This window comes from Lepidochelys kempii, chromosome 6, assembly GCF_965140265.1.
Source record: "Lepidochelys kempii isolate rLepKem1 chromosome 6, rLepKem1.hap2, whole genome shotgun sequence".
Taxonomy (NCBI): Eukaryota; Metazoa; Chordata; order Testudines; family Cheloniidae; genus Lepidochelys; species Lepidochelys kempii.
Window position 1 is genome coordinate 41,607,760 of NC_133261.1, and position 18,724 is coordinate 41,626,483.

The window sequence follows — 18,724 nt, forward strand, 5'->3', positions numbered from 1 at the left end:
GGGTTTCTAAGTAAGCAGTTATCACAGTGATAAATGTAGTAAGAAAGCCAGAACAGATTCAATGTATTTTTAAACAAAGCTGGTAGGGGAAAGCACTCTTCCACTGCAATCAAGTAGTTTTTCTGGGAGCTACTAAAGTTGAAGTCTGGAACTTTGTGCAGGATTTCCCAAACACTTAGGGTACGTCTACACTACCCATCAGATCAGTGGGTAGTGATTGATCTATCAGGGATAGATTTATCACATCTAGTGTAGACATGATAAATTCCCCAATTGCTCTGCCATCAACTCCTGTACTCCACCGCTGCGAGAGGCAGAGTCAACAGGGAAGCGGCAGCAGTTGACCCCGTGCCGTGAGGACACGAGGTAAGTCAACCTAAGATACACAACTTCAGCTAAGAGAATAGCATAGCTGAAGTCAACGTATCTTAGGTCAATTCCTCCTCTCCCCTCCTCCCCCCCCACACACAGTGTAGACCAGGCCTTCTATAGCACAACATAAATAAAGCTCACCCACAAAAGCCATATGGGGCTGAGAGGGAATGGTGCCAGTCACCACTCATCTGCTATGTTTATTCCTCACTTAACCACCCAGATCTGAAAATCTTTGGTGTAGGTGTCTAAGTAGTTTTATTTTCAGGAGTGCTGAGCACACAAGAACCAGGTTTGAAAATGTTAGCCTTAATCCTCAATTTCACATCATATCAGCTCATGACCCTTACTTCTCATTTTGGCATCAGTCTCTGGCTTGTTCCTACCTTGAAATTACCCTCAAACCTTTTGAGTGATTAAGTAGCCTGAAGTTTGGGAGCTTTCACTGAACTTGAATCTACTTGAAACTGGGCTAGAAATTGTGCTGATGACCTGAGAACTAGGATGTACAGAGGAGTGTGAAAATGAAAACAAAAATTCAATTTAAAAAAACAAATCTTGAACAGTTCAGCTATGTCCCTCCTCCCTATCCCATACCACTGCACCCATATCAAACAAAAATGGATGTAGTGGTACTAGCAAAAGGTACTGATCACTTTGTAGGTTGTATCCTTTTCCCCAGCACTGTTATTTTTAAGATTGTAAATCACTGCATTTATGGACAATATGGGCACTGCTGAAATATAAACAAAGAGCAGCAATTTAGGACCTGTACACTTAGATCCCATTAACAAGAATATCACAAGCAGAGTAGTTTGTTTTCTAACCATCTCCCACAGGAATTGTTCAGGTGAAAACCAAAACATAGGTTACACAAAAAGGTAATATTGGGAGCTGCAACAGCATTTGGGCTATTATAATTCAAGAGCACCAGCTGCTGTAATAGGTTTAAAGCATCCACTGCTAATACACAAAAGAGTTAAGATCACACTGACACTAAGCAAAGGTATAGAGAAATGTAGTACCAAGGCTTGAGGACAAGAGCAAGAAATGCTTCTCTCTAATAGCCCTCAGTAACTTCTATATATAGAAAGTATAGAGTTTGAAGGCCAGAGTCATCTAGTCCGTATTCTTGCATATCGCAGGCCACCAATACCTGCACACTAAACCCAAAGACCGAAATTAGGCCAAAGTATTACAACACAGAGAAGACTAGACTATTATGTGCCACAGACAGAGAACAAAGGGACTGAGGCACATCAGTGAGACAGAGAGTAGAATAGAACATAGACAATCCAAACAATAGTGCTAGACAAACTTTTGAGCTTAAGCTACTTATTTTCAATTTACTAAAGAATGTTCAAAATATATATTTTCAGGAGTTCAGCCAAAAGAACCATCCAACAAAGAAAAATGGTTTTCTAATATTGTCATTAGTTTTGTAATCATAAAAATGAGGTAAGCTTTGTTTCAACCGAAGTTTGAGATTGATTTAATACGCCAATGTGGGGACACATCAAGCAAGTAAAGCTACTGTTATTTTATTCCATCTTCCCCATAGAGCAGGAAACTGTTAGAGCTGTACATCTGATCTCAATTCAAGCCCTAGGAACTACTGAAATTTCAAAATGCAAAGGGAAGTGTAAGCATTAGAATAAGTACTCCAGGGTACCTCCCTTCCTATCACCATCATGTTAGACTGGTTGACTAGTCTGTCACATTCATTATTTTATTAATCAATAGTTTCAAAAGAGGCCACCTTTTAAATTCTTCATTTTAGAATACAGTAAATATTCTATTTTTGTCATAGCACACCCCCACCCCACTGCCCCAAAACTCTTAGGACAAGGTACCAGCCTATCATTTATTAACATGAGCTCCTTTCATCTTATATTACCTGAGATGCTAAGAACTTTGGCAACCATTTCTTACCCAAAACTGGATGGGCTCTATCAGCTGAAGAAAGTTTCAATTTTGCTTTTAACTGTCCTAAACCTTATATTTACTTCCAAGAAAAGTTTAAATTTCAATATTTTATGAATTACTAAGATCAGAAATCCTTCAGAGTGCATTTAGAGGACATCTTGCTAGTTATCTTCTCAATCTAAAATATTTCAAGAGTTCAAGAACATCTGTAAAAAGTGAAAAAGCATCTAAAACACTAAATATTTTCCCATGACTTTAAATAGTTCATTTCCTACTATACCTTTTAAAGTCACTGCTTAAAATATTAAGGAATTCTTGGTATGTTTCAATTTCAGTGATATTTCTGAAACTATGAGCATGTACAATTGTCTCCTAAGCCACACAGTCTTAGGGGAAAAAAATGAGGAAATTTCCTCAAGCCTGAAATTCAATGCACAAGTCTTTATCCATCTTCTGAAAATGTTTACTTTAGTATTTCACATAAAAAGGAGTAAACTACCAGCAAACGAAAGGCAAGAAATGCCACTCTTTTCAAAACATTTCTTGGCCCATCTGAAAGTTTTACAGAGAAATTCAGCTGCAATCTTATAGACTGTCACCCTTGTAACACTGTACATAGAAGAAGAGCATTATTTGATAACCAGAAAATTCACTACAAAATATAATTATATCATGTTTTTGGTAACTTATTTGCAGAGAGAGACCAAAAATTGCCATAGAAAAAATGTGATTAGCAGAAAGACTAGTAGCCTTATATTATTACAATAAAATGCAATGTTTGGACCTGCTCTTAACTACCATTATTCAAGTTTCTTACATCTCAAATTTTAAACTATTTCTTCAGTTGTTAAAATAGGATTTCAGAAGGCCAAATCACTCAGTATGGAACAGACCTTGGCTAATCTTCTCTAGATGAACGCACACACTAACTTCATGGTAAATTGGAGAGTTAGAATGCTACAAAAAGCCCCCCACAAAATCAGCAATTTAAAAATGCAGTCTGTTTGTACAATTGTTTAGTCTTATCTAACATCTGCTCAAGTAGCAAAAACTACAGCCATAAAATTAACAAACATATCCTCAGCATGAATACTTGTGCTAAAAATTAATCTATTTACCATTTAATTCAAAGCACCTATTCCAACTTGTACATAATTTTCCCCTTCAGAATCAGTGCTATTGAGTTACAGTAATAAAACTATGTTTTAATGGAATGCCATTTTCCAAAGCCAAGTTAATTGCAATTTTGTTAGCAGACAAAATTAACACTATCTAGATAACATACAAACTGGTATGATTCTTCTGACTACCCTAACAATTGGGATTCTTCCTTATTCAGTAGTTTGCTGAGGATCACATCATAGTAAGGGCTAAACACCATCTTGTTATAGTTGACAAGGCGAACGTACTTGACAGCAATTTCTTCCATCTCTCTTTGAATAGGCCCTAATCCCCCAGGAATAGCAGGAAATGATTTCTGATGACCAGAAGCCAGATAGCTCTCCAAAAATTCCTGAATTCGTGAATCTGGGGGAAAAAAAACGACCAATGTACTTTTAAATACAAAACAACAATGCATGTGATCTTCCTCCATGGTGCACTACCAAAAAAAACCCAAACCCACATTAAAAAGAATTGGTGAGAACACCCTGTGTTATGTACTTCAATCCAGAGACTCCTCTGAGCATAGACTCCCAACATTATGTTTTACTGTCCAAAAAGATCGTTTAAATAATCATCACTTCAGGCAGTACACTTGGTGATGCAGGCGGTGGGGCAGTTCAGTGAAGATCCAAGTTTAGGAATAGATCACTTCTACAGCTGGAACTTGGGCAACTACATTTGAAAATTCTGACCTGATTTTCGGAGTTGTTGAGCTGCCCAAGAGGTCAAGGTAAGGCACTCAACTTTGTCTAGTGGCTCACCATACATCAGAAGCAAGTGTTATTAAATAAATAAATAAATCATACAAAACAGGTTATTCAATGGGTTTACTAGTAGCAAAAGTAAAAAGCATGCTTGAGAACACTGCATATACACTCCAAGATTACCTATCAATTTGCATATAGTGTTGTCAGAATTTCCCAATGTCTGGATCTGTCCTTTAAGCACAATCTCTTTCTCAGTTGTCAATGGCATGAATCCATGTTGGGAAAGACAGCTACTAACTTCAGCACAGAGCTTCTCACCAACAGTAGCCAAAGATTCACTCAGATTAAAGGAGCTAGAGAGAACACAAAGGAGTAAACCATTCCTTAAGGATTGTTGCTTAGTCATTTATTTTGACTCTTTACGATCAGTCCAATTATATTGATTTGATCTGCCTATATATAAACAAAACACTTGTTCCTCTCACCACCACTGTCTATGGCAGTCATCCTAAACCTACAGGTGTCTGCACGTATGTACAGAACAAACAATTTTGTGAAGGATGGAGGGAGACTGGTCCAAGCTATGAAGCTTGGTTAATTGCCAACATGAAGCTGTGGACTTGGCAGAAGACTTCACATGAAAGACAGTAATGACAACAAATGAATTGTTTGCCACAGGAATGTCAGATGGGGAGGAAAGGAATAAGGTGGTTAATTTCCTTAGGAAAAACTGCTAGCTTTGTATACTTGTGTGAGCGAAAGCCCTCCATTCTAATTGCTTGTCCCTTCTATCCTCTCCTAAGTTTCTTGAAGTCAAGAGAGTAAGAGAAGCCCATGCAATCAATACTCACTAGGATCACAACAAAATTAAGCCACTGAACACCACTTCCACTATTGAACATAGCATAGGTGAGAGATGCTAGGTAGGAGTCATTCAGATACTCACGGAAGGTGCATTCCCGTCAACAACACCTTTATAATGGTTTTGATTTTGTCAGCAAACCCTGGCAGATTGGAAAGCACTGCACCTGCTACATTGAACATGACCAGGAGGATAGCACCCGTCAAGGTGAGCTGTTCCAGCTCCAGCTGCATTTCCTGAAAGCGGGTGTGGTCCATTAACAATGTCTGCAAAGACAGAGTAAAATCAAAATACTGGGATAACAAAGTATAGTGAAGATGAAATTATGAGGCCAGGTAACATAATGAAGATTATTCTGAAAACTGAATTCCGTTAGTACACTGACTTCAAAATTGTATCAGTATTCCATTCATCTGAAGGGTGGGCCAATGGCACCAACGCCACACTGAGTAAAATCTGTAAGCAGCAACTTTGGAAGCCCAGAGAGGAAACATTCTCCATTTGCTTCTCCTACAAGATTTCCCAATTTGCTCCTCAAACCAGATTCCCAGATAGCAGTATAATTCAATGGCACTGTTAATATATAGCAAAAAGATGCAATACTCAGAAAACAGTCCTCTTCAAATTAAAAGCTTTTACTATGGTTAAAGTTAGATAATTACTAGAGATTCCTCTCTCTAGGACCCTTCAAGGGATTGGTGTTGCAGTGGGATAGTGCACCAGTCTTTTATTTCCAACACCTAATTACACAATCAGTCTAGTCAAATATGGTCCATTTAATCTGATATTTTCCCTCTAATGGTGGACAGTGCAACAAATCCACAATGAACAATTATAGAATAACCTTCCTATGGGAGAAATCTTTCTACACTGGTTAGTTAGTGGCTGGTTTATGGACTGAAGATGTTTGGATCCATTATATGCTTTTTACCCTAAGGCAGACCCAAGGTTAAGTCTCAGTAAAGGTCTCATCTTAGTGCTCAGAGGACATTTGTTTCCATCCCAAATACCACCATTTACGTTTATTAAAACTCAGCATGATAGGCAGTTTGCGCTCCAGAAGTGGAGTATCAGGGATTAGTAGGTGAGAACCAAGGTGATTTAACAGAGCTGTGTTGGTAAACTTGCACAATGCCTGGGGCTTCACTATCTAATGTTTTCAGTCCCGCACTTTCATGAGCACTAATTCAATTCACAAAAAGAAGAGTGTTTTTTAAAAATGCTGATGTTTCAACTTTGAATTACTCCGCTTCTATTACAGATGGATTTGTTTCAAGACAAACGAATAAAAATATTCTCCTTTTGAGATAAAAAGTTAAAAAACTTATTGGGTTACTACATTCAAAATAAAGCATGAGAGTTATCAATTAATGGATCACATTACACCAATCATAATTTATAGTGAACAATGTAAACTTTTGTAGATCAGTTGTGAATGTTAGTTTTCTGAAGTCTCTCACACGTCCCTCCCTCTCAAAACAGAGTTATAGGGAAATACATTAGATGGTTCATAAGATACAAGTAATAACCACCATAAAGGGGAAAGATTTTGTAGAGAGTTCATCCTGGGTGGGCAAACAGCTGTTTGATTACTTAACTCGATGTCAGTTCTTGACATGTCATATCCCTTATGCTTCTCCTCCTCCAAACTGAATACAATGGTCAAAGTTAATGGAATCTCTCTCTCTAGGTTTACAGTGGTACAACAGAATCTAGCTGCACTGCTTCTACAATAACCTGAAGGTTGTCAATCTAGTTTAAATTCAGAGGTTTGGGTTCAGAATCTTCCCAGCAATGAACTAGCTGTCCAGGTCTTAAATATAAGAAGGTAAGAGACAATTGATTAAAGATATCAAGACAGAAAGACAATTCTTCTACTGCGAAATCCTAAACCCTGAGATTTATGCTATGAGCCTCCTACACAAAGAGATAGTTAAACGGAGACATATTGCATGCATAAAACCAGACATTAGTAATCAAAACATCTGCTCAGTCATGCAGGAAGAACTCTTAGCATCTTTTTTCTTTACAGTTGCTGCAACTCACATAACATAATGCAGTTTATGAACCACTGTAGTGAGAGACCATGTGACAGTGTTTGAGAGTGATATATACATACATAAACCACAGAAAATTACAAAATCATACACAGAAAATTCATAATGGAACTCCCTAAAGGATCACCTATTAAAGAAGTAACCTGAGAAAAAGAATACATTATGATTTGTATTACAGTAGCATCAAGGGGTCCCACTGAGATTGGAACACTCCTGTGCTGGGCACTGTGCAAAGTATTAGACTATCCCGGTCCTGAAGAGTTTACAGTCTAAATAGATAAGACAGAAAAATGGTGGGAGGGAAATGAAAGGCCCAGAAAAGGAAATGACTCGTGCAGTGACACAGAGCCAGGAACAGAACCAAATCGCCAGATTCCCAGTCCAGTGCTCTATACCAGAGATGGCCAACCCGTGGCTCCGGAGCCACATGCGGCTCTTCAGACATTAATATGCAGCTCCTTGTATAGGCACTGACCCTGGGGCTGGAGCTACAGGCGCCAACTTTCCAGTGTGCCGGGGGGTGCTCACTGCTCAACCCGTGGCTCTGCCACAGGCCCTGCCCCCACTCCAGCCCTTTCCGCCCCGAGCCTGCCATGCCCTAACTCCTCCCCCTGCCCACCTCCCAAGCCTCCTGCACGCCATGAAACAGCTAATCGGGAGGTGCAGGGAGGAGCTGATCGACAGGGCTGCCTGTGGGCAGGAGGCGCTGAGAGCGGGACTGCTGACGTATTACTGTGGCTCTTTGGCAATGTACATTGGTAAATTCTGGTTTCTTCTCAGGCTCAGGTTGGCCACCCCTCCTCTATACAGTAGATTACACTCCCTCACCTTCAGTTAAACTTCAGTTTTGAAGAAAAATAAAATTCAGGATGTTGTTATCCTATTAAAAGAGTTGCAAGAGTTCCAGTTAAATCCTAAATCTTTTAGTATTTTATGTCAAGAACAAGGTTATAGATCCAAATTATTTCTGCTTTTTCACCAAACACTGTGTAGAAAATTAAATAAAAGAAGCTACATCTTCTCTTAAATACCTACTTCTGGGAAAGGCCTGTGCACATGATCCCACTTAAGCAGCTTTAGATAGGCCCAATTCTGTACAGCAGCAGGACACAATACAGGAACTCCACTAGCTGCAGCACCAACACCCGGGGAAGGTGGATTTTTACACCTCAAATTGGCAAGATCATCTGATGCTTCTTGCAGCCAGTCGGTGACAAAGTCTAGAGAATCTGAAAGAAAGCAGTTTGGTAAAAATCTTACTTTCAGGAGTTATCTTTTTTCCCCCCATGAATAGTTTTCAAATACCACCACTACTAGGCTCTCCTAATACCCATGGTGCTAGTTACTGAGATGCATTTTATTTACTTTATGATTCAGAACTTCTGGAGGACACCAACGCAGATTGAACACAGAGAACCTTGTGGATGGAAACCACAAATTAATCTGGCAGTACTACAGACTAGCATGTTGATGCTGATTTATAGTGCCATATATTACATGGATATCCCGGGTCTGGGTTTGTTTTAAATGCAGAATTGTTGTACCAGTAAATTTCTTGAATTGAAGCCTACGGACCAGAGGTATCTCTATTTGCATCATGGAGCAATGTAACAAAATACTTATTTTGGTGGATTGTTTTGCGTTTGTGACACCAACATGCAAAGGCACATAATTCAGAAGAGGGGAAAAAAAAGTCATACTTGGCTGTTTCTCAAAAATCCTCTGAAACTTCTCTCTTTCGTATTCAACAGATTGTTGCATTAAATGCGGCCTAATGCTACTGACAGCAAAGTTAGCCATGTCCATTTTCATTAAGTTTAATACAGAGAAAATTGCTCTGAAAAAAAAAAAAGAAGAAAAAGAAAAGAAAGATGTCATTTTTTCAAGCAGGATTGCACATGTTTAAAATGTACAGCTTGCAAGATTTACTTAGCATAGATTGTCCAAGGAAATGAGCTATTAAGAACACTAAAAAAGCATGATAAGTATTGACATGGAGCTTGAAGTGTTGGGAGAGATTGCCAGGGTAACGAAGCTTGCTCGCCTGTAAAGAAACTTCTAAGAATGTACTAGAGTCCTTTTCACAGATCAGTTCTCTTGGGACATGTGTCACCACATGCTGAATTTAGGAAAGACTTAGTTCTCAGCCTAACACAAGGCTTATCGCTATACATGTGTATACTCGGACCTCTGTCAACCTGTGCATGTATACTCTGCGAGGGAGCTAAATAAAAGTGAAAAGGTCATGGAAGAAATTAACTCCAATGTCTACTTAGGTGTAAACATTTCCATTTAAAAAAAGAAAAAAAAGATGTTCTCCTCTAAGGAAATCCTTACTATTGGAGACTACAAAGTTAGGAAATGCCTTAGTCAGGCAAGACACACAAATGGCTCAATACGCTACTGATGACAGTTAACAAAATTCCCTAAAACTGTTGATAACTTGCACAATTTATTTAAATGAGATAGTAACAAAACAGAAAATGGCATCTGACATATCCAGGCCCTATATGCTTTCCACTTTTAAACACCTGTAATACATTCTTTTATTACATATGAGAAAGGAGGTGGAGGGGGAGAGATGAGGGAGGAATTGTCTGAAGAAGACCGTAAAGCTGAGTGAACGTTATTTTCTAATTTATTTAATGTATCAGCAGAAAGGAAAGTGAACAAGGAATTCATGCTTTTTCTTAAGACGGTCTCCCAGTATCCAGGGAAAGATCCTCTCACCTAAATATGGCATTTCAGAAAATGATTGTTTCCAATTACACAAAGGTACAAACAAATACCTTCAGTCCACCAGAACCAAAAGGGTCCTTGCTAATAGCTGCTGGAATTTTCTTCTTTATAATTTCCCCCCTCTGCTTGCTTTATATTTTTCCAGAAAGAAATTTTTGCTAGCAGACTTTATATGCTACCAGCATGCACAGATAAAATTTGGATCTTTAACAAGGATCTACAAGCAAATTTGAAATAAGTGACCCACAGTCTGATTCCTTGCAATTCCTTAACATCATTCCAGTACCTGAATAGTGGGACTATTTCATGAATGTCTTTCAGTTTCTTAATTTCCTCATCTCTAACTGGAGCACAAAGGGTCCCCATCATTCCAATGATGAATTGTGCCAGCTTAGAAATATCCAGGGCCCCATTCACTGCCTCCTGCTTTATCAGATCTAGATCCAGAACTTCAGTAATCTGATTTCTTAATCTAGTATGACCAGGCAATAAGAAAGATAGAAGAGTCTGAAAGAAAACAAATTTTCATTTTGTTAGTTTTTCACAACAAACATTATTGTTTCACCATCTTACAAAGGAACTGAATAATGGTCTGAATTAACAACCAAATTCATACTGGATTTCTATGGCAGATGACATCTTAATAGTTGTTCAAAACATAGGGTCACAAAAATTACACGATATATTTTTTAAATCATAGTTTTCCTGCATTCTGTACAGTATTAGTGTTATTCAGATTGTAAACTCTTTGGAACAGGGAGGGTTTTTTCAGTGGTGGGAGGAAGGGCACACATGTATGCAGCGCAAAACCTAGCCTCTGATTATTTGTGCTTCATTAGCACCTGTCACATTTTGCTACTGCAATCTCAGAATTATTAAAGTAACATAACCTGCAACCTTCCCTTCATCTAACATGACTCGGCATTTCTTGCTTTCACATTGGATTACTTTTCCCCCCATATATGCATGCAGCTTATAGATAAAGTTATTGTCTAGACTTCTACAGAGCACTTTACACACAGTTGTTATACAGCGATGGCATACAGTTTGTATATTTGTGCCATGTAATCTCTGTAAATTACTTCTGATATCACACATTCTTACCTCTTTAATCTCCCCCACAAGTTTAATTGAATGATCGTATGTTGGTGGATCTTCGCTTAACTGGGCTTCCAGACAATCCCAAAAAGCTTTGTGTACAATCTCTTTTACGGTTTTCTCCAGGCTGTTGGTAAACACAACAATATCAAAAGATGACAGTTAGTATCTTACATGTAATGAATTAGAGAGTTTAGAGGAGAAAACTGCCATTTTAATCAGGCACAAGAGTATAAAAACTGGAATGATTTGGAATGGCTGACTTCACAGCTGAAAAGATACATGCAGAGTAGGCGAAAAACAAAAAACAAAAACAAGACCCTTAAAAGTATCCAGAAAATGACACTTCTAAAAGTAATCTATAAAGAGAAGACAAATCACAAAATCATAATTTATTTTGTCTACACACGAACAACATCTGTGTTTCTTAGCAATACGTAACCCATTTAACTTCCTAGAAGCAGTGCAAGTCCTCTGGGTAAAATTTTCAAAAGTGAAACCAGAATGTGATAGCAGTGAGGTACTTCCTTCATCACTGAGCACAACTCACCGTTTGTCAAAATACATGGGCATTAAGATATTTTTTACTAAATTGGATGGCCAAATTCAGACTTAGTGTAGATAATCCCATTACTTCAACAACAAGTTACAAGTTCAAATGTTCTGATTTAATTGTGCAACTTTACTAAAGCCGTATATGTTCATACCAGATCTGAATGTGGCCTTGATCCTTTTTTGAAGATGCCTGGGGCTACCTTGGAATTCTTACTCCATTAACCACTGAAGTTCAGGCAGATCCTGAAAGCAGTAACCATTTGTTCCGAGAGCAACCTAAGGGTATGTCTACACTTCAAACGCTACAGAGCTTCAGTCCAGACACTACCTGTGCCGACAGGAGGGGTTCTCCCATTGGTGTAATGGCAATTCACCTCCCTGAGAGTCAGTAGCTGGGTTGACAGAAGAATTATTCTGTCAACCTAGCGCTATCTAAATGGGGACTTTTGTTGGCTCAGGATTTTTCACACACCCAACCCACATAGTTAATTTGACCAAATTTTCTAGTGTAGATCAGGCCCAAGAGTCAACCTTAGAGAGTTACTACAAAGGAAGAGGATGTTAAAGAATACAGAAGAGTAAAATAGTGGTGCTAGAATGAAGAAGTGGTGAAAAGCTAAGAAACATTACAAAGCTAAGAAAACACATTACAATTCTTTCCATGGAATTTTTCCCCAAACGTATCTTCATATTCCACTCTTACATCCAAAGGATTGATATAAACTGCTATTTATTTCTATCAGTAACCATCTTACCTGCCTTCTGGTAATTCAGCTGGTTTAATCTGGAAGCCTCCATTGACTACAATTTCATGTGCTAATGCCATATTAGAAACTCCTTTCGCTGTTTCCATCAGCTCTTCCATCGACACAAGCCGAGGGGAACTAGCTGTAACATTAACAAATATATGACATTTCATTATTCTTTCAAAAGCTGGAGGTAAGATCCTCCTCCATCGTTCCGCCAGTCGGCCAGTACAAAGGGGATGAGAGCCAGTAGACAAACCCAGCTGAGGATGCCCTCGACGTCATAGATCTGATGAGGCTGTTTTCTCTCCCACCCCAAAGGGACTCGTCAACAGCATTGTTGTGCTCCAATCAGCCATCAACTAGGCCCCAACATGCCTGTGACCTCTGCTGCATCAAGTCCCTCCTTAAAACACACATCTTTTAGGGCTATAGAATGAAGTCCTTCCCACAGTGAAGGGGGCAAACCATTTCTACAAAATATGCAAACAACATTGTGGGGCCAACAAGCTTCATATGCAACCTCACCATTCAGTCCTGGAGATTTCCGCTGCATTTATCATGTGCCCACTGCCATTTGGATTATACGTTTTTCAAGGCAGGGAGGGAATCTCATCTTCCAAAGTATCTGTAAAGCACTTACACCACCACCACCACGCAAGAAAACAGCTAGTTTTCCCTTCTCTACTTTCAGTGGAACCAGCAACCTCTTTGCCCCGTTTCCTGAAACCAGGGTCTTGCTATTCCTAACTTGCTAATGATTTCAAGGCCTAGCCTGTGTGCTGATGCCACAGCTCTTCTCCTTCCATTCATCTCTGTATACTCAACGGGACATGGGTTGCGCCACGTCCTAGAGCACAGCAAGTAGCCTGAGACTGGGGTTTGGAGTGGCATGAGCATTAGAAAGTGCACACAGGAATGGGAGGCAGCAGTGCAGCAGGACACCACACAGAGCAGGTCCAGCTTTCATTAGGTAGTAAAGGAAAGAGGTCACTAGCTATAGAAAATTGGGAGGTGGAAGGTCACTGGGTAGTAAAGCCAAGCCTTGAAAACAGCACCAGCTGTCCGTGCTCAAATTTGTCCTGACTTATATACACACCAGTGGGCCAGAGCGGATATTGCTGTGATACAGAATGTGCCACTGCATTAGCAGCATGTAGCAATAAGTGTGGCAAAGATGATAACGATGCTGATATAACAGATGCTGATTAAGGGAGTAACGCTGCACCCCCTGAAATCAACTGGAGCTTTGCCGTTGACCTTCTTAGGAGACGTCATCCCCCCCGCCCAAGTTGTGCTAGTAGCAGTGCCTATGTCAGTGCTAAGCAGCACAGAGACAGAGCAGGCCTCAACGAGCTATTCCGAGTAATAAAGCATGTGCCTTCCAAAAACTGAGAAGAAAAGGGAAGAGAGCTCTTCTCCGGTCCAATCATCTGTGAGAAGAGACTATATCATTAGCGCCATCAGATGAAGAGAGGGCTGGCCAGACTTCTCCCCAGCTGGACAGAAGGAAAAGTGAGAAAGATGAAGATAAAGAACAACAGAAAGCAAGGACTGGTTGCTGTGTCACCCTGTGATTGTGATAATTCTGTCGCTTCAATTCCAATTTTGGCAAAAACATTACATATATAGATTACACACACCCCACACTGAAATAAAACTCCTTGAGCCATACTAATCACACACTGGGTTAATTTGGAATAGATTTTTTTTTTTAGATCGACGAACAGGTTTATATGATTGGGTTTATGCGGGTAAAAACCTTCTACATGGAACAGGCCCTTCATTAAGAAGCCTTTCCCCAACTGTCTGCTATACAAAGTGTCATTTATTTAATAAAGAATTACCTGTGCTACTTTGTCATAAACAGTTCTTCACCCAGCACTCTAGACACTTGTATGTTACTGCCTAGGGTTTGATCCTGCACAATGCCTGTGGGGAGTATTGCAAAGTCTGAAGTCATGAGCAGACAGGCAGTGCACTCACTCTGCATTTAAATCAAAGTGCTCTTGCCTGATAGGCAGGAATAATTTGGCAAACAGCAGAAGTAAAGACTAAAAAGGGAACCTATAGTTAAGCACCTCATTTGTATGCTGAAAAATGCACTTAAGCACATCTCTTGACCTTAGCCCCTTCTTTACCCAGCACTCATGACTTGATACCTCTCACTGCAGAGGACTATGCCTAACACTTGACTTTTGCGTTTGTTCACACATGCACCGCAGCACGCTGGACTCTCTGAAGGGCATCTTGAAATATCAGGGCTTAGAGCATAAATCCCATAGGGAATGGCTCCTGTGTTTGATACAGCTCCAAACACCATCATGCTCAACAAATAATTAGCACCGTTTTCAAAAACAAAACCACAAATAATAAAATGCATTGTATTCAACGGCTCAAGACATAATTGTTGCCAGGCTTTTGCAAATATCATCTGGGGTAATTCTGCTTCTTTAGCCATAAGCAGAAATCATACCCAGGGAAATTCCCATTTGCTTTTTCATTTGTTTTACCTATAGGGACTTGCTAGTCATACCAGACTTGTCAGAGTCAATAGTAATATCATAACCAGCTCCTACATTAAAAACAAAAACACCAAACCAGAAAGACCATACTCTGGCAATAAATTTTAACACAACGTGATGATCTGGCAAGAATGTTTGTCACTGCCCTGTAGCATTGGGACTGAAAATGTTTCCAGCCCCATTAAAGCTTCATTAATTTTCAGACTTAAGGTACACTTCACTGACTGGCAGAACCAAAAGATGACACACCCTTAGATTTGACCTCTTTTGGGGGGTAAGGGCCATTTGAAGGTTCCTCCCACTTAAGGAAACAACTATTAAAACTATAAACCAAAGGCTACAACCCTCCAGAAAACTAAGCAGATGGATTGGATGATGTAACAAGAAAAGGAGTATACTATATTGGGGCCAGATCCTGTAAATACTTTTAGACACTCAAATATTCCCACTGAAGTCAGATGACTCACAAGAGTTCTTAAATTGGGGGTTGTGACCCCTTATGTGGGGGTCGCAAGCAGTCAGCCGCCACCCCCAAACCCTGCTTCGCCTCCAGTTTTTATAATAGTGTTAAATGTTTTTTTTAAATGTGGTTTTAGTTCATAAAGGGGGAGCACTCAAAGGCTTGCGGTGTGAAAGGGATCATCAATACAAAAGTCTGAGAAGCACTGAGTTACTCAGATGCATAGGTATTTGCAGGTGCAGGCCCTTGGTTAGGATCACAGACACAGGCATGTACATGACATATGTAGAATACACCACTCTACTGATTCTGGCTCACAGTAATGTTAGGTGCAAAGGGCTGAAGTTTATTAATACCTGTGCTTTCCTTCCCCCCCTCCCTTATGGGAATCTCTAGACACAAACAGGACCTCTATTATTTGCCTGTGGGCTTTCAGCACCAATAGGGTTTAAAGTAGATGTAGATTTCACATAGTAGTGGAGGGTGTAAGAGACACTATTTCAAATGTTCATGGGAGCCTCCATTTCCACAGGGTGCTCTACAATAGCACTCATATTCTCCCCCAACAAAACACAGCACCTGGAGAATGACTACAAGAAACCTGATTGCTGCTCCTTGCTAGAAATTGCTAGAGGAGACCACAGAGAGGCTGCCTAGGACGTGTAGTGTGCCTCTGACACCCTGCTAGTTTGGGACCTAAATTTGGATCCCTGTACTTTGCAAAATCGACCTGATACAAAAGCACAAAACAATTATTTAGAAAATGACAAATGGCCAAATTCTGAAGCTCTTATTCATGCAAAATTCCTATTTATTTAAATAAGAGTTTTGCTAACGTAAGGATTTGGCCAATAATTGCAAAAAGTGAACTGAAGGAACAACTCTTCTCTAGGAGGATGTGGGTGGTGATTTTATGATGGAAGGACAGCCAGGCAGGGTGGCAATCCCACAATGCTGATGAGCGCCTTCCACCCACGTTGACTTTAATAAGGATGGAGGGCATTTGCACCTTTAGAATCAAGCCCTAACCAACCAAGGCCAGTAAAATTATGAGTTGATGACAACGGAATTCCTGGACTTCTTCCAGTGACAGCTTTCACTTCTCGAATTTACTTCCTATAACTAACTGGAATGAATTCCTAACCTACTTTGGGGAAGAAACACATTTGTTGGTTTTTATTCTGGTACTGTGGCCTGATCAGGAGTGCTTGAGGGGTGCATTAACTTATGGCAGTCTTACCCAGCATGCCTATAGGCTGTTTCAAAGGACAGAAAAGCCAACCACATTAAAGAAAAAAAATGTTTGCTTCTCCTTTTTAATTGTTAATGATTGATACAATATTTAATTAATTACACAATAGTTAATTGCATAGTAACTAATGAGCCTTTTAAAGGAATCTAAACTTTTATCTTCGCAACAAGAAAAAAATGTATTTTTGTACTTTATTTTAACAGATTTGCTTACATTGAGCTGTGTTGCACCTGTGTGGACTTGAGGAACTTTGTCGTATCCTCGCTCTCATAGACTGATCTGGGTTGTTCAAGCTGTCCTCTTTGATACCCTCTGAATCGCCTAATTTTTCTTCACTTGTATGTGGAATATCAGGTTCCTGAGACATTTTCAACGTTTCTTTTTTTAGGGAAGAGAAAAAAAAAACCACGAACAGAATGGAACTGAATGGATATATACTCTTCCTGCCCTTGCAAAACAAACACAAAATCAGAAAAATTCCCTGTATAGGTATAGATATATCAGAGATCCCCCCTCTTAATTTTTTTTAAAAGGTTTAAAATAAGGAGATCCTTTCAATGCGATTATCATTTACTCAATATTTTTGTTCACAAGCCCTCAAAAATCTGAAAGGGTTTCCTTCCCATAATGTACATGATAGAGACAAAATATCTGGTTTGTTTTTTTAAGATTGCTAATGAGTGCTTGACTTTTTAAAATATATATTAAAGGACAAGAGACCCCGAAGCATTTTATGCACATACGTTACTTGGATTTTGAAGTTAGATAAAGGATAAAGGAATTAGATAGAGGAAAAGTAGATTACATTTTTAACCTACCATTTTAGAAATTATCCCTACTAAGGAGTGTAATAAAATGTTTTGCTCATATGTTCCAGAACTGTAGCCAAATTCTGCACTGACTTATTATCAGAACTCAGTGTAATCCACCTGAAGACAATGGGATCCACCTGCAGATAGTGAGGTAAATCAATGCAGAATCTAGCTCCTAAATTTTAATTCCATACAAGAGGCATGATTTATCCACACCGGGAAGTTAGGAGGATTTATTAAAAACCATAAAAAACTCTGATTTAAACAAACAGTAGTTGTGGAGATTACAATGTTGGATTTTCTAGCATAATATCACATCACATACACTTTAGAATACTTCCTTGGTACACTGCAAAAGTAGCATTTGTAAAATATTTTACTCAATTCAATAACTTTACTTCAACTATTTCACGTTCACTTTTTCCCCTGAAGTATGTAATTTGCATGTCTTCATTTTAAAGAGTACCTACTCTTTAAAATGCTACTACATATTAAGTTTCCATTCACTGGTCATGGCTTCAGGTAATAATAATTAGAATACCTAGCTCTTAAATGGAAAGCTAAAAATATTAAAAAAAATATATCATTGCTCTGAAATCAAATATCCAGCATCTCCCATTTACAGAATATCCTCTGCATGGGGGGGAGAATAAAAAACAAAAAACCCACCACTTACTTTTTCACTTAATATCTGTGGACCACAGGCTGCAAAAGATGAAAGAGTCAGGCTGTCAGCAAGATAAACCATCCCAGGATCACCTCAAGGCTACTAAAGGAAAACTGGAGCATAGGCCTATACGGATGAGAAAGTAGCAGGAAGTAATACAGAAAAAAGACAAGAAGCTGCTCTGAGTTTTTTATACAATAATTAAAAGACTGAACCTGGTGCATCCTACCTCCCCCATCTTAGAGGAGGTAACAGGAAAACTCAATGAGTTCTTGAATTATTTTGTATTACGTAGTGACTAAAGGGCCCAATTGTGCGAGGTGCTACATACATTCACGTAGTAAGAGACGGTCCTCTGTCCCAAACAACTTACAATCTAAATTGCCAAGACAGATAAAGGGTACGAGGCAGGAAGTATTATTATTCCCATTTTACAAATGGAAAAGTGAGACAAAGAGTTTAACTTGTGTAAGGTCACACAGGAAGCCTATGGCAGAACCAGTAACTGAACCCAGATCACTTGTGTTCCAGTCCAGCATTTTAGCCACAAGACCAGCCATGCCCCAATCTGTAAATTGCGCCCTAGAGAGGAAAAGCTACAGCATGCATTCCTCGCTGCGTGACTGAACCAGCACCGGAATCACTGACCATCTCTACATCACATTTCTAATCACTTGAGCCATCCAACCTCCACGTACAGGACTCCATCCAGTGCAAACAGACCAATGAGCAGAGAGCACTGAGACAAGAAATAGGTCCCATCCTTGAAACATGGTTCTGTA

At 39.4% G+C, this 18,724-nt stretch overlaps 1 protein-coding gene across 14 annotated transcripts in view; it reads right to left on the reverse strand.

Annotated features, from left to right (window-relative positions):
• The window catches only part of TCP11L1 (t-complex 11 like 1), a 32,516-nt gene that overhangs the window by 11,095 nt on the left and 2,697 nt on the right, over positions 1 to 18,724 (reverse strand). For 10 of the 14 annotated variants that reach the window (XR_012159365.1, XR_012159364.1, XR_012159363.1 and 7 more), the window contains 10 exons: positions 17,952 to 18,068; positions 16,677 to 16,841; positions 12,236 to 12,368; positions 10,932 to 11,052; positions 10,114 to 10,334; positions 8,789 to 8,925; positions 8,124 to 8,317; positions 5,116 to 5,297; positions 4,350 to 4,522; positions 3,708 to 3,825 (listed from right to left, as the gene is read on the reverse strand). Coding sequence is in view for 11 of the 14 variants with exons in the window: in XM_073347721.1 (XP_073203822.1) it covers positions 3,708 to 3,825; positions 4,350 to 4,522; positions 5,116 to 5,297; positions 8,124 to 8,317; positions 8,789 to 8,925; positions 10,114 to 10,334; positions 10,932 to 11,052; positions 12,236 to 12,368; positions 16,677 to 16,830 (1,433 nt within the window). In the remaining 3 variants the exon portion in view is untranslated. Of the gene's footprint in view, positions 1 to 3,028; positions 3,826 to 4,349; positions 4,523 to 5,115; positions 5,298 to 8,123; positions 8,318 to 8,788; positions 8,926 to 10,113; positions 10,335 to 10,931; positions 11,053 to 12,235; positions 12,369 to 16,676; positions 16,842 to 17,951; positions 18,069 to 18,724 lie in introns of those variants that run through there. The other 4 variants (XM_073347716.1, XM_073347715.1, XM_073347717.1 and 1 more) reach the window with 2 other exon arrangements.